The 16,684-nt window shown below is 38.3% G+C and overlaps 1 protein-coding gene across 19 annotated transcripts in view; it reads right to left on the minus strand.

Annotated features, from left to right (window-relative positions):
• The window catches only part of RIMS1 (regulating synaptic membrane exocytosis 1), a 305,427-nt gene that overhangs the window by 159,991 nt on the left and 128,752 nt on the right, over positions 1 to 16,684 (minus strand). For all 19 annotated transcript variants that reach the window (XM_059842637.1, XM_059842630.1, XM_059842618.1 and 16 more), the window contains one exon: positions 736 to 1,076. In XM_059842637.1, the coding sequence (XP_059698620.1) occupies positions 736 to 1,076 (341 nt within the window). The remainder of the gene's footprint in view (positions 1 to 735; positions 1,077 to 16,684) is intronic.

Here is a 16,684-nt window from a genome sequence, read left to right on the forward strand (position 1 = left end):
AGAATCTGGAGAATCTTCTATGGCAGGCTCCTGTTTTGCTGCCACAGGCTCCCTCCTCAACTGCTCTGCCATCTGCCAGGCAGCAGCCAAAGGAACAGCAACTGTTTCATCACATTAGCCTCTCCTGACTTGCTACTCCTCAACCCATTCATCATCTCTTTACCTCATTTAAAATAGTTTGCTTCTGGTTGCTTTATCCTTGCAAACAACTTGCTCTGCATTCAAGATGGTACTATTGCTATTCTTCACGAATGTTAACTTCACACATGTAAATGAGGTCTTTTAACTGTACTATTTCTAACAATAAAATTGGAAATAGCATTGATGAAGAGATAAAACATAAGGTTATCTGAAAGAATTCCACAGGTTTTTTTCTGATTGCTTAGGTGTTGATTTTTCAGGAGAGTGTTGTTTTAAAAATTCAAGAACGCTAAAGGCTTGCTCTTTGCTTAATAACTTTAAAATACCAGCCAAATTTAAAATTTAAAAGTTACCTACAATTCTGTATTCAAAGTGTACATCAAAATGCGTTGAAGTATATGAGAATATCCATAAAATCATTTCTTTCCTCATTTTTGCTGCACCGACCAAAACAGACAATGAACTTGCCAGCAAAAATTTATCCTTCCCTGGTGAGTAAATCAGTTTAATCTTCGTTTTTACACAGCAGTAAACATACAGAAGGCCCAACTGAACTAGCATTTATAATTGTAGGCTCTATCTAGAAAGCATTACCTCTCTTTTGGAGGTTCACTCCTAGACCTTGAAGCTTGCTTTTGGTCTGGGCCCATAGCTGGCTGCGACACTTCTGCTCCTTTCCTACGGTCAGGCTGCACGCTGGAAGGAGAGATTTCCTGTGATGAGGCAGCTGCAGTACTCAGGGGAGTCTGTGACCTCGATCGCTCTTGAAGTCTCGCTTTCTTTTCTCTCGGTGCGTCCGAGCTCGCGCCCGTGGCCGTATCACTCAGCGTTCCGTCCTGGCTGGGCGACGGCTGCGGTCCACTTCCGAAAAACCACGCTCCAGATTTCGTTAGGATTTCTTGTTGCTTTCGACATAAATTGCATACCCACATAACCTAGTTGAAGACAACAAGAAGAGTCAGTGCAGCTGCCTCCCAGAGCCCGGAATGCATGCTCACTATCGCCGAGCAGGTACGACCTCTGCCTCTCTGAGCTAGTGAGGCTGGTGCTCATGACAGGACCCAGAACATGCTTCTCACTGGCTAGAGTCAAGCATCCTACAGGCACATGCTATGCGAGCTTCTCCAAAATGTGTTGTCAATATACATCAGTCCTACCTGCGGCAATCCTCCCTCAGCCCAGCCCTAGTTCTCCTCTGAACAGACACTGACCACATGAGTGGTGCTTGTTGGGGGGGTTGATGCAGCGGGGAGTGGGTTGGGTTTTTCCCACTGGTGTGGATCGCTGTCAGGACAGACAAGCCCGCCAGACTGCAAACAGGACTTGTACCTCAGGGGGCAGTGTCCTGCCCAGCTAACTCCCAACTTCTGTGGTCACAGAAAATTGACACGGTATTTTCCTGAGAATTCATTTTCTTACATTAAATAACTCCACATTATCCTGCAAATAAATTCATTATGTACCGTGAATGATTTTAGCTACACCTACTGCAACTACTTAGAGGTGTAAAGTAAAACCTTAAGAAACCTACTAACAGAAAACTAAATACAACAATGAAAAGAATGCAAAAGTACCACATTCTGTACTACTTGCAAATTATCATCATTATGTCTTTGAGTGATAGCTGCAAATAATAAATTAAAAAACATGTGTCCCTGTAAATCACAATTAAGTTGTGTGCCTAGACCTTGGTGCCTAGGATTTTTTAAAAAATTGAGGGGTTTAATTCCTTATACACAGATACACAGGAGCACACACATTAAAGAAAGATTTTGTGTTTCCAGCCTGCATATTGAAGAGATGGTCTCATGTACAGGAGCAACTCACCAGAGAAAAATAAATGGTTAACCAAGACTAGAGTATGTGAAGATTTAAGAAAAAATTTAGACAAAGAAAAAAGCAGTTTTCAGAAAGAATAAAAAATAAGCAAAATGCATGAAGGATATAGAAGAGAGAGGATTTTTGTCAGAAATAAAAACAGAGATGAGAGGAAACAAAGCTGATTATTACTAAGGAAAATGGTAAAGAAAATCTCTTAATTTAATATGGAAAGTATATAGAAATGGGTATAATTGCAATGAGGCTAAGAAGAATGACAAAAGAAGGAAAAATATGCTTGAATTATTTTGTGTAAACACAGGAATGATGCAACAGTCACAAAACTGTACAATGCTTAAAATAAAAAAGAAGAGGAAAAAAACACAATGGAAGAAACTGAGACAGGACAAAGTTCTGTTACTGAGCTCTTTTACTCTCTGGCCTGTGGAGGTAGTGCATGGCTTACAAGGCACGATGAAAACTTCAGGCATTCCACATGTTTAAAATAATTTACATTTATTTAAAACTCTAGAATAGACTATCTTTGTAGGTCTGAAAACTACATCAGAACTTCCAAGTGCATTCCTGCTCTGGAATGTGACCAAACCACACAGAGAAGACATCCAACTCTCTACCCTCTGTCAGGATTGTACCTTTATAAAAAGATGACTGTTCCATTTCTTCTGTTTAAGAAGGAGAACAAAGTATCTACTAATACTTTAATTAAAAAAGACCCAACGTTAATCAAAAGCTACAGTTATTCCAACAGGGGCATAAACATATATCATGATAAAAACAAATAACACTCAGTAGGATAATAGAAACAGCAACTTTGACAAAGATAAATTCTAGACTTTTAAAAAACAAAAAAAAAAGCCCTTGATTCCAAAATGTCTAATTTACTCCACCCAGTACACCTCAAAAAACAGCAATTCAGTTTATAGACCATGTGTTCTAAACAGAACAGACTTTTGGTCTAGCAGATCATTATTATAGGTATTCAAAAGAGCCAGCAAGGCTAAAAGGAAAAAAAACCACATTTTAAAATACTTGTATAGGATCTGCCACAGCTGTTAGTTCATTAGACAGCAAAAGTGTGCATGCAAATGTGTCTGTGTATAAAATCCATGTCCATGCTATAAACCAAAGTCAGTAACAAAAAATGTCATTACTTGCATTTTATCAGCTTCCAAGAAAGGTTGAAAAAAGTGTTAATAAAAAAATTAATCAACCAGAGTTTGTTTAAACGATAAGGAATATTTAAGTAAAAGTAAATTATCCCAATTAAATTACATACATGTGTATGTATGCAAGCCCAGTAACATACTTCCTTTAAAACTTAATGTATTAAATAATTTTAAATATGTATAAACTATGTAATAAACTTCAAGAAAATACTGTTAATTTGCATAATCACCCTTGATACAGCAATTAATTTTATGCAAAAATATTATGAGATACAAACAAATAAGAAAAACTAATGCACAAAGAGACTCCGAAAAATACAGAATACTGAAAGAAGAAATACTAGACAAGTAAATACAAACTCATTTTCTTGCAGCTATTTTTAAACTCTTCCTCTTGGACACAATACATACCAATCACCACAGATTACACACAAAGGAAATCTGTATTATACTCACATAGAAGCTATACTACCACCCCTGTTCAGGAATCTCTTCAGGAATTAAAAAATGCTACAGTCGCCTTGAGATCTATTCGGTCCAAAAGGAAAAATAATAAAAGCTCTTCTTTAGGAGGAAAAAAAAAACCAAAAATTGAGGTGACAGAGGAGTTTCAGTGAAAAAACTGTATATTGAAAAACATTTTTAGAGAAGTATGTGGAGCAAGCAATTCAGCAGCATGCAGGAATTATATCCTGATTGAATATACTGGGATGAGGTCCAGACTAATCTAAACTAAAGCAGGTCTGTGTAATAACTTATCTTAACAATCCACAGATGTTAGGCAACCAAACAAATGCTCTGATGAAGGATTACAGTTCTCTAATGTGGCTTCTGGACCTCCACGCGATGCATCAGTAAAATGAAGAGTGTAAGACAATTTTACTCTGGCCTGTCACTTCAAAAATAGTTTCTGTTTACTCTCCTCTGGCCAGTGAGCTCTGATGAAGTGTTACAGTAAGTCATTCAAGACATCCAGAGTCTGGTTTTTGTTTCTGGGTTTGTTTCTGGTTTATTGCATCCTTGCACACGTCAATGCCATTTCACACGCAAAGCTATTAGAGAGAACCAGGAAAAGGGGGCTCTTCATTCAAAGGGTTCATATGCATGGCTCTGGAAAAAGGTGCATTTTCACAGCATAGCAAAGGGTTCTGGGCTTTACTGCTACATAACAAAAAGTGGCACACACAGGACTCAGCACATGTGGGTCAATAGTGTTCCCACACAGATTCATGTGGAAACTTGACAGGCTGCGTGAAAACATGCTAGAAGGATCCCATGCTTGCCTTCATGTGGAATACAGAGTGTTTCATTCACAGAAAAAATATTCCTCAAACTTACTCTTACAGGTACTGCTGAATGTGATCCACAATAGGGAGGAACAGAATTCCTGTACTAACACAACATGAAATTCCAACTTGAAAGAGCCCATAGTAAGTAATATATATATATATATATATATATAACTATACACACAGAAAAAGCATTTTCAGTTACAAAAATAACAAATCTAGATTATTCAGCATTTCAAACCTGCATTTTAGAATGCAGAAAAAAGGCTTTTTTTCAAATTCAAATTTGGAAACTTTCAAACATGCACTGGGATGCTTAAGTCAAATTGTGGGGGGCACAAAAGATTTATGTGACACATGCCAGGCAAAACTCAGACTGAGGTCAGAGCAAGCTCCCCAAATCCTTCACCCAAGCCCAGATTCTGAGGAGGGTCCATAAGGAGCACATTCCTTTATGCTTCCTGAGTTTAGAAATTGAAATCCCACAGTTAGGATGATTCCCACGCATCCTGTTTCATCCCTATGCAGCAAATTAGGTAACAAGTGTGCTAACAGAGCAGGCCACAAGCTATTCCTTACTGAACCTTCACACCACATTAATTATTTCCCTTCTGAAGGGTGTGCACACTACATTTTTTCAGGTTGTTGATCTAATTTACATTCCTTCTATGCACTTTTGGAAGACAGCAGTTATTTCAGACAGATCTAATTAGGCAGACCCTCTTCACTGCCTGAGGCACCATTAACTTCAGTAGAGCTCTGCCACCACCCTACAAGTCATCTCTTGAAAGTCAAAGAGAAGAAACTATAACAATTACCTCCCACCAAATTTTCATTCACAAAATTAAGTTAGATTATGCATCACTTAATGTTTCTGAGATAACATAAAAACATTCAGCAAACCATGAAATTTTTATACAGCATTGCATTTATCTCTTCTGCTATATCAAAATTATTTTTGCAATAAAATCCCAGCTAAAATGTTGTGATCACTTCACTCCACTAAAATATAAATAAATAAAGCAGAAAATCTGCTTGAATACTTACATTAGTCCAAAATCTTACTAAATAAACAACTCTGCCTTCCTAACGAATGTGTGCTCATGAGTCCAATGTTACATTAAATATATTTTTCAAAATGTACAGACAGTTGGGTGCATCCAATAGCTCCTGCTCAGCAAAAGGGAAGGTCTTCTCCCCAACTCCCTCTTCTCTTTCTTTCTATCTGGGTTTGTTCTCTCCCTTACTTGCTCACAGGAAGGTTCCCTGTGCCACATACTCACTTGTATACTGTTCCTTGACAGTCAGGTTCTCCCAGGAGCCCCTTGTACTTAAAAACACTGCAGAAACTTATCTGTATTTTCTTAAACTGGTTTCATTCTCTGTCAAATCTATTTTTTTCATGGACGGAATGATGAGTAGTGAAATCATGTGACCAGAAACAGAGGCAAATGGGGATAATGGGTATGTTTTACCTACAGCACTATCTCAGTATCTCCCATTAAATAACATCTTGAAATGACACCAATACTGGCACACTAGACTCGCACAGAAACATTTTTGAGCACTGAAGCCAAATGACACAAAATAATCAGTATCTGTGCTAGGATCTCTGCTCTACTTGAAAGCAAGGTGACTCCAAACAAGTTGCTTCCTGGAGGTGCACCACAGAACACGCCAATTCCCCACCTCCCAGGAAAAGTTGATAAGAAAATGCTAAAGGCAGAAGACCAAGAGTGTGCCAAGTAGCCTTGTGTCAGTTTACTCACACTGATACTCTAAAACTTAGGAACGGTTCCAGATTACATTTAATTTATTAGTAAAGAAGTAACTGAGGAGTCTAGGTTCTGATTTTCCTAAAGCCTCTCCTCTGGACTGAAGGGTTCAACAGGACTATGCAATTCTCTGCTGCCCACCTCTCCAATCAGGGAGAGGACCACTTTGCCCATGCTGATGGTCATCACACATACAGGGCTCAGCCATTTCAGAACAGTGACAATAAGCCATTTTAATTTAGTACTCTGTTCTTCCATTCCCATGGAAGCAGATTTTCTTCAGAACTTAGAACTTATACCCTACAATAATGTCCTACCCCACTGGACAAATACAACAAAAAATTGCACAGACATTGAAGTTTTCAGGTCATTATATTCTTAAAAGTTACTTAAACCACGCAGCTCTATAAAATTCCTATAAATATTTCACTAGTGCCATCTCTTTTGGCATCACAGAATCAACATGGCAATTCAACCACGAGACGTGTTCATAGGAAATGAGGCTGCTCTCAGAGCTACCTGTTGCCTTAAAGCCTATGGTGCCATTTACAAGCTTGACTGAGAGCTTCCAGGAGGGATGTTTAGAAGTCTGCCTTACCATAATTTTCCACTTGCACAAGAGACTGCACCTCCTACTCTTTTTCTGCTTGCCTTTCAGTTCATTGAGATGTTACACTTTCAAATGAGATTCTATGTGTACAAATAAGGATTCAAGTAAGATGCCTAAATTGTTTCTGTCTACAGTGAAATTACTATAGGCATGTCAGGTATTTAGGCCTCCAGCCAAAAAGAGTCACTCACTTTCATGTAGAAACAGTGAAATAAAATAAAATCCTATATCTGATGAGAGCCTAGTGCCTGTAGCAGTGAGTCAGCTTATCCCAGCTCGTTGTACAGGAGTTAGGTTCCCTGTGCCAGCCACATGGATGTGTCTCATGTACGTAGGGCATAAACAATGGCATCGGATGCCTGCTCTTAGGCACCTGAGCACACAGTTCATGTACTGATCCTAATCATGTTCCTGGCTTAGGTTCCTAAATCCATAGCTAAAAACTGCCTGTAGGAGGGGGAAAAGATGCAGTGGAGAAGTGATTCAAGGAGTTAACATCAAAAGGGCATTTCATGCTAATTTTGTTGTCACTGCTGTTAGCAACAATGTTACTGGTCATTTTAAGATTAAAAAAAGAAAAGAAAAAACACCTGATTTTCTTCACATGCCCTTCCGCCAAAATCTCTCAGCTACTGCTGCCAATCTTTCAGAAAGCTGCAGACAACTTTCCCAGAAATGAAACATTATCTAGAATAATCCTGCAGCAAACTGAGTGTTGGGACTCAGACACTTAGGCAACTATAAAGTAACAATATGAAATATCATCTCTAAAACAGCACACTGCCATGTTCCAGACACTACTGCAATGTACTTCTCTGAGAATATCTTTGGAGCTCAAGGAAGAAAGCAAAATCACTAGTGGTGAAGGCAGTAGTTGTGTCAAAAAATTCACACCAGCACATTTACATACAGTAATTTAAATATTCTTCCCTGCACGTTCTTTTCTAAATCTGCTACACAAAGAAATTAGTACTAAAAAAATGCCATGAAAACTGCATTGTCATAGTCACAGCTGTGATCTTCTAAAGCAAGACTACAGCTTTGGTCTCTTTCTTCATAGCTTAGATTCCTTTTCAACTTTATTTCTTTTGCCTGAATTTCCTTCAGTTTCTTCTGATGACATAGTAGCCATGAATTGCTAGTCACATTTTCTGTAACATCAATCTCCATTTTTCACAGACCATTAAGTTACCCTAGAAATTATTATCACGCAGATAATTTTTGTGTATTCTTCTAACCTGCTCCAAAAAAAACCTAAAAAGTTTTGTATATCTATTTGAACATTCGGCTGCCTTGATGAGCCACAGAAGCTGGACTCCTCTTAATCACTTCATGGTTCCCATAGTTACAGATACACATAGAACAGATTTTTTTTTTTTTTTTTTTTACATTACAGAAATCTGACAAAATAAGGTAAATGGCATGAAACAGCTTTACAGTCAGGACTGACAAAAAGTTTTAGTTGTTATTCATAAAACAGAGACAACTCTGTTTATCCACTTCTACATTTACAAACCACAGTAAAAATAAAGAAATGCTCAGAACCAGACTGTCTTTAATCATGGATGGCTATTTTCATCATTTCTGTGGGAGCTTTCATTACAGCAACATTACTTATCTTTTTATACTCTTCTTTTATATAATACATATTTTTTATATATACATTTAATTATTTATAAAAAGCTCATGGAAAGAAAAGTAAGTGGGTCAACTGGTGCAGGTCATAGAGGAATTGATACACATTAAATAAATTTTGATTTTTTATTCTTAGGCATACACCTAAAAATATTAAAAATAGCATTATGGATTCTACATCCTTGGAAACATTCAAAACCCAAAAGAACACAGTCCTGGCAATCTGATCTGCTTGGACCTGCTCTAGGCAAGTATTTGAACTCTGTGATCTACAGAGGTGCCTTCAAACATCAAAAACTCTGTGAAACTCTAAAGAATAAAGGACTGATAATACCCTTATTGTTCTTCAGCTATGTTACATACTTTACTGCTAGAAGGCCTGCCTCTTTCTCGTCTCACTATCTTACACCCTTTGCCCTAAAGCAAACCATACATACAACCTGAAGATCTGAGTGCAGAGGCTCTGAGCTCACATGAGGGACTTTGGAAAGCCCACAGCATGCTGACCCATTTTCTTCCCAGAGTATACACCATGATATATGAACATAGCTATGAACAGAGCTACTTCCTCAGCTATCCAGGAGCTTCAGATTACTTCTACCAAAAGCTGGTGGAGTGACTGAATGCTGGAAAACTTCCAATATGATATAAGGAGAACCAAGTTGTCTTATATTTATAGCATATGTGTGTGTGTGTGTGTATATATATATATATATGTATATATATATACATCTCCAGAGATTTCAGAGATTAGGTCTCTCTATCCTATGTTGAAGTAAGCTGATGGCATTCCCTCTAGGTTTGAGAGGTTGTCTACCAAAAACATGTATTTGAGGTTCCCAACCTGTACAATGCCTATCACTGCTGAGTTAATCAGAAGAACATACTGGCCTTGACTGCCACCAGGAGCACGGGGTCACCAGGAGATCTGTTCTGGGCACCTCTGTCTGCAGAGGCAATTGGGAGGAAAGAAAAATGAACACAGGAAAGGAGCAATGCTTACAGACATTGCTTGGATCCACAGGAAGAGACAGTGGAGCTGAGACTAACAGAGCACTGGGAAGATGTGATGCAAAAACTCAGGGGCTGTGAGGAAGAGGAGGATTATTACTGGCTTTAAATAGGGATAGCAGGCTGGCAGTTAAGGAATACTCCTGGTGGGAATGGGCTGAAAGTACAGCAGAGTGACAATCATGGTAAGACAAAGATTTTTATGGATGATGTAACAAGCTGCCAAAGGAACATAAAGGGAGCGTGTGCAGCATATTTGAATCTGTCAGTTATAACAAATGCCCAAAATCCTCTTTGGAAGAAAAAAATGTTTGGGAGAAGAAAAGAGCATACTTTTGACATATTGCAGGATCATCTCATTGCGGAGATCTCTGCCATGCAGCTTGACAGAAATCTTCTCTGACCACTTGGATTGATCATCTTTCCACTCACAGAGAATCACGATTTATGAACATGAATTCTGCTTGGACAGAATTTTCCTCTGTTCCCCACCAACTCCTATGCTGAGAAGTTCTGGCTGCTGAGTTTTCTTAGAGTCCCACACTCCCAAGTCCACGCAAAGCCTAGAATAAGTCTGTCAGAGCCTTGCAACCAGATTGTGAAATTAGGCATCTAATTTGTGAGTGGTACAGTGGGAGGAGAGTGGCACCAAGCATATGCTTCCTCCTGCGCCTGGGCAGCTCCACACACAGCCCTGGCTCACCACCACTGTCTGGGACAGTCCTCCTGAGGCTGAGCACAAAGATGTGAAATGGTTTCTGATCTGTTAGAAATACTTTTTTTACATCACATACTACACAGTACTAAATAGAATCTGGATAAACCTGGAAATGGAAGCTTAAACAAAATTATTATAAATCTCCACCAGATTGATTCTGCATGTTTTAACTTTTCTTAAGAAAACAAAAGAAAGCTCTCACTGAAAGAAAATAAATTCTCAGTGAAAGAGCAAAACTCACAAATTAATATTTGTGAAATATTTCCTTTCAAGAAAAACAAACCACTATGGTGTAAATTTAGCTGGACAGAACTTTTCATGTTGAGCATCATATGGTAGCTTTAATATTTGGTACAATTACTACCACCCAGTAGGATTCTGACAAAGCAACAAATAGGATTACGCCCTGTACATGTTACATATATTCAGGTTTCACCATTTATCCTTAAGTTTATAGTTTTTTTCACATAATTAGAAATACTTAAGCCTGACTTTTTGTTATGAATGTAAATGCTTATATCTTTATAATTATGTAAAGCATAATTATATGCTTATAATCCTTATAATTACAGAAAGCAGATTCTTCCCACTGATATCATCACAGCAGCTTCTTATATGTTTAAAACAAACACACACTTTATTGGAACAATATTCTACCTTACATGGACCAGCAACCTGATCTCCCCAGACAAAAAAATCTGTACCAAAGTATCCTGAGGAAACACAACATATTGTGAGTTTGCTCAACATCTGATTTGCATTTTCTCCCTTACCAAAAGGATGACACATGGGTTTTTTTGGCTTGTTGTTGGTTTTTCAAAATTTCATCTTTGTTGATCCTACCTTCTGAGATGTCCATGGTCCTTTCTTTTAATTCTCCCACCTCTCGCTCCAGGTGCAGAGTCTGAGGCTAAGTTGATTAAGTCTGTGCTATCTGTGCTACCAAGCTCGAGCACAAAGGAACCTCAGTAAATCTGGCATGGAAGATTTGAGGAAGGGGAAGAGAGAATATCAGTGTTCTACAACAAATTTGAGTGGATATTTCAGATTTATTTCAAAAAAACCAACTGGGGAAAACAATGTCTTTGGTAAGGAAAAGTGTAGCTTTTTAGGAAAGCAAAGACCATGGGAGACTGCAAAAGGGTTAAACAACTGTGGGTCTGAATATGGAAGATTCAAAAGATAAGGAAAAGGAAAATGGGGCAGGAAAATGCACCAGGAATTTTGTGCCAGTGTAAGACTATTGCAATTTTTTAACTGATCTAAACAGCACGTTGTTGACAGCAAATTTACAGACAACACCCAGTACTAATACCAGAGGTTTACTGTCCTGAATTTGCAATACCACTGGCAGGCCACACAGGGAAAGAGGGAAGTTTCAATAGGGTAAGATGATGTAAAGCAGTGCAGAACAATACACTCAGAAAAATCAAACAGTAATGACATTTCGTTATCTGATGAAGCTACTGTTACAAAAACAGGTTAAAACTTGAGATCAGAACTTTGCTAGATGAGGAGAACAATTCTGATCTTCTGCACTTACCTGTATATTCTCAGATATCTAATCAGGCTTTGTCATTCCTAAATAAATAAAAGGCATACAGTGCAGTGACAACTTAAGGCTATTTGAGGAAGAGGCAACAGTTAAGGATATTTTGCCTCTTTATTATTTGAAATAGAGGCATGTCTAGTCCATGGTGGTACAAATACAGGGACCATGAACTGGACTTGTGCTCACATGCCTGTCCAACAGAAGCAAGCAATCTTTTTCATCAGGTAAGGGATTTGTGTGCTGCAGGTTTCTGTGTGTGTCAGGAGTTAAATTTAATGGCCAGCTAGATCCCTTATATAAAAGAAAGAGAATCATGTCAGCAACTAAGAGAACTTTCTTATTCCCTGCTTGGTAGAAGGCAGCTTTGCCATAGCAACAGCTTCCAGAGATGGTGAGGTCCATCTACTGGTGCCTACACTTGGATCACCCCTCCTGCATACTGATATTTGCTCAATATTCAGCCATATTGACGCAGCTGAACACTAAATACAAACATGGAGTTTGCAGGAAGCAGGAGTACCTCTGATCACATTGTACATCAAAAAATAACTTTCAGACACATCAGCCTTCTGCTGGGTTCAAAGACTGTGCCTATTTTGTAAACTGCAAAGATCATTTCCACCAAGACGTGTGATAAACATTCTATGCTCAGTTACTGTTCCTCTCAGTTTTGATTTGATCCTTGCATGTTCTTGTGACTCCATCTTTGAGCTTTTTTAATTCAGATTATGTAACACTGCCAGCAGAATGATCTCAGCCAAACAAATCAACTTCAGTTATTTAAATCCAAAACAGACATAATAGACAAATCAGACAATTCCACCCTCATCCACAGTCACAGGGAGAAGGTTTCAACAATATATTATTTCAGTAGTATCTTCTATTTCTAGAATCTGAGTTTAATAATTCCTTTGTATTTCTCTCTAGTTTATAATTAATTTTAACTTTTCACTGGAATCAGGTCAGTAGACTACATATTTATAAGGTTAGGTTTATTCTGCTTGTCTCTGTAAGTTTTAGGTGATTATACTAAAACCAGCAGTTTATCCCAGCTTAAATACGACTGGTTTACTGGAGGTCAGGCTCTTCTGGCCCTGCTGGCTTTAATAACTCTCCCTTAACCACTTCAGTTCTTTAGACAAAAGAATACAGGGAAGAAGGGAAGACTTGTGAGATGAGGTGGCCAAGAAGAACAAATGTCCAAGAGGACATGGACGAAGAGATAAAAAGGTTCAAAGTAGGGTGACAAGAAAAGAGAGAGGCAACAAGTTGAGGAAAAAAATTGAGAGACGGACATTAGAGAGAAAGCAGGACAAATATCAGAGATTATGAGGAAACTAGTGTGCTGAAAAAGCAACTAAATTGGATTGCTTTGTTGTCACAGAGCAAAAGTTACTGCATTTGGAACAGAGATGCCACATGGAAAAATAAAACTTACTTCAGAGGAAACTCTACTTGCTTTTCTTGGTTTAAGGATTTTTTCTTTGGGTTTAGTTTTTTTTTTTCTTCAGAAAAGAAAGAAGGCATTTGGAGATTCAGGGCTGTCTTTCTCTTTTAAGAGAAATGCTTTTAGGTGAGCTTTATATCAGGCATAACTAGCATAAGACATTCCCAAGCCTACACAAACTATGACAAAGCACTTCACAAACAAGCTGACCATGACTCTCAGTGCACAGCAGAAAACAGCAGCAGACTGGTTGTGAGACACTAAAGCTCTAAATGCAAACAAAGCACTTCCAGCAGCTTTTGTAATAATCATGTGGCACTGCAGTCTTTTATTTGCAAATCCTTCACTTTTTTCCTCCCTGCTTATTTTAAAGAAACAACCTATTCTGAAATTTAACATTCAACCACAAGAAGAGGCCTCTATTTTTTTGCCCTGAGTACAAGAGATGAGAGTATTGCTACCCTTGTAAGAATTTGCTGCTTGTAGACTATTACAGAACTGAACAGTTTAAGATCTGCACTGAATGCCATGCTTTGCCTAAGTCATACTATAGCACCAAGTCCTCTGTATGATTTTAATGGCTGTCCTTCAAATTAAATCAAAGCAGCAGTGACTCTTCAATTTCTAAATCTAGATGTTTATTTCTCTTCCTCTCTACTATACGATTAGATTCAAGCATTTTGTTTGAAAGGGTTGCTGAGATTATGCCATGTCACTTGCTGTGCAAGCACAAGGAGCTTTTCTTTTTGAAACATTCATGGTATTTGCTAAACTTAGCCATCCCAAAATGTTTATTACACAGAAGCCTAAGAATTGCTGTATACTACAATAATCTTGAACAATGCTCTCTTTCCTTGCTGTTTGAAGTACAGGAATCTAAAAGTTCTTTGCACTCATTTAATACAATAGTATGTGACATTTAAATTGAAAAAGGAAATTACTGGGCAGCTAAAGTCAGCCATCCAGAAAGCTATCAGAAATAAGAAGGAAAAAAGATTGAGAAAGTACATATCTTTCAGATATTCAGTAAGATAAACTGCTAAGAAATAGTAATTACTGGAGAGGTTATATACTTAAAAGGACAGAAAAATAAAACCAAAATAGAAGCAAGGAGGAAAAGGTGATTTTGCTTAGCCAAGAACCATTGTGGTAGCTACATTTACAACATAGATATGGCAAAAAATGGAGATTTTAGTTGGCAATGATCATCTAAGAAATCACTAAAATGCAGATTCCTACCAAACAAACCCAAGGCCTTAACTGACTGAAAGGGCACAGAGCACCCTGTGTCAGAGGAGTTCTGAGAACAGAGTCAACTTACAAGTAATAGAAGGTGTTGTACATCAGAAAGCTCTTCTAGCTTTAATAATTTATAATTTAATAATTTACAATCTAATAATTTAGCACTTCCAAAAGAGTGGCTTTTAAAAGCAAATGTTAGAATAGTTAAATCCCAAATGTGATCTTTCTGGGGCTAAAATAGAAAGACAGCCATTTTATGTTGATGTGAGTTTACAGTTAGCTCTGTGATCATCATTTAACTCGTTTTCATCCACATGGTGTATACAAAGTTGCTTTTGTATGATTCTAATTTATTACACAATGTATAATGTAACAGTGGAATGCTAAGTGCAGTATTATTATCTACTGAATATTTAATTATAAATTACATTATAATGGAAATAAAGCCTGTAACACTGCCTCAAAAATTGCCATGATATGGTTTCAAAATTTAATTGTAATTAGAAAAATTAACAGAAGTTGAGAAAAAAAATGAGAAATGAAAGTGAGTGAATAAGGATAATTGCAACCTATGAGCCACTGACTGCACAAAGAATAGAAAATTTAGAAAAAAGGGAAGTCTTCCAAAGTTTTAAAAATCTGCATCATTTGCCCTGAAAACAAGCTATTGTTTCCTGCATTAAATCCAAGGATTAAACCCAGTCAGTTCACAAAAGACAGCAGTAACTACAGGTACCTATGGCCAAAGAAGAGGAAGTGATTAGGCAGAACATGGGAAGCTGATCCCATGATATGCAGAGCTACAAAAAGAAATGGGCCTTGCCCGCCCCAAGGCGAGGGAAGGAAGAGGGGAGGAAGGTGTTCAGGGGAGGAAGCACTGCAGTCCCTTGACCAAGCATTCCCCTACATCCTGCAGACAAGACCATGCTGGGGAAGGTTTTCCTGACAGAAGCTGCAGCCCCTGGAGAAACCACATGGGAGAAGGTATTTTTCCAGAAAGTCTGTGGCCCACAGAGGACTCCAAGCTGGAGGAGGAGGGAGAACAGAGGAGAACTATTATGGACTGGTCCCAGCCCATGTGTGATGCCCTGTGCCACGTGGCTGGACAAAGCAGAGGAGTAGGCAGTAGAGTAGTATTGAGACTGGGAAGAAAGGAGAAGCAGAGGGGTATTTTAGGTTTTGTCTTTGCTTCTTACAATCCAACTCTATTTTAGCTGGCAGTAAATTAAATTAACCATCCCCAAGCTGAGTCTGTTTTACCCATGGTGGTAGTTGGTGAACCAACTCCCTGTTTTTATGTCAGCCCATGAGATTTTCCATCTTATTTTCCCCCTTGACCTGTTGGAGCCTCCAGCAGCCAGACAAGGTTAATCCACCACAGAAGCCTCTCTAAAAAGACTTACAAATTAAGAAATGTGTAAATCTTGTATTTGTGAAACAAACTGCATAATAAGTTTTTTACAAATGACTGAAAGCCCATGTACAGTCCCTGGAATCTTAAGTTTATCCCCATAGTTTTCAATGGGAGAAAATAATCATCTGGATGCATTTCAGCAGCAGCCCAGATAGATTTAACAGCCTTCTTAATCAAATTTAACTTAGTCATGGACTTCCATATCAAGAGACTTAAAATTCAAGTTATTTTCTATGCAATTACAGTCACTGAAGCATTAATTTCTGTTTATCAGTGGGCCTTGCAAATAGAGGGCCAGATTTGTCAAGCTTTCAACTCTCTTTTCAATGGATAACTTGGAAATTTAGGCACATGGTCTGGAGAGAACTGAACCTAGCAGTATGCAACAGATGTTGACACTCCATAAAGCTTTTGCTGCAGTAACTTTTGAAGGTGTGCATCTCTCTCTAGCATTACAACAGGAGCACAGTTTCTGAGATACACACACTAGGTTAGCATAAGACTGCCTGCCAAACCTGCCTGAAACTTGTGTAGCTTGAAGCATTGGGCTCCCTCCCTGACTTGGCTGCATGGCTAACTCCACCTGCCTTTTGTATCCAATTAGTCCTAATTGCCTACATGACTGCCTGTCATCTTCTTTTTACAAAAAGAAACCATTTCTCCTAAGACAACTAGACCAATTTGGTTTTTCTCCAATCACCATCTTACCCTCAAGAAGGCTAAAACATTCTATCCTTGATTAAGGCTTTTTATTCCCTTAGCTGACTTGATCTTTCTGAAGCTGAGTACTCAGGTGAACTCTACCATCATTATCTGAACACTGTGCATAGCAAATTTTCAACAAG

The sequence above is a fragment of the Haemorhous mexicanus genome, chromosome 3 (assembly GCF_027477595.1).
Source record: "Haemorhous mexicanus isolate bHaeMex1 chromosome 3, bHaeMex1.pri, whole genome shotgun sequence".
Taxonomy (NCBI): domain Eukaryota; kingdom Metazoa; phylum Chordata; class Aves; order Passeriformes; family Fringillidae; genus Haemorhous; species Haemorhous mexicanus.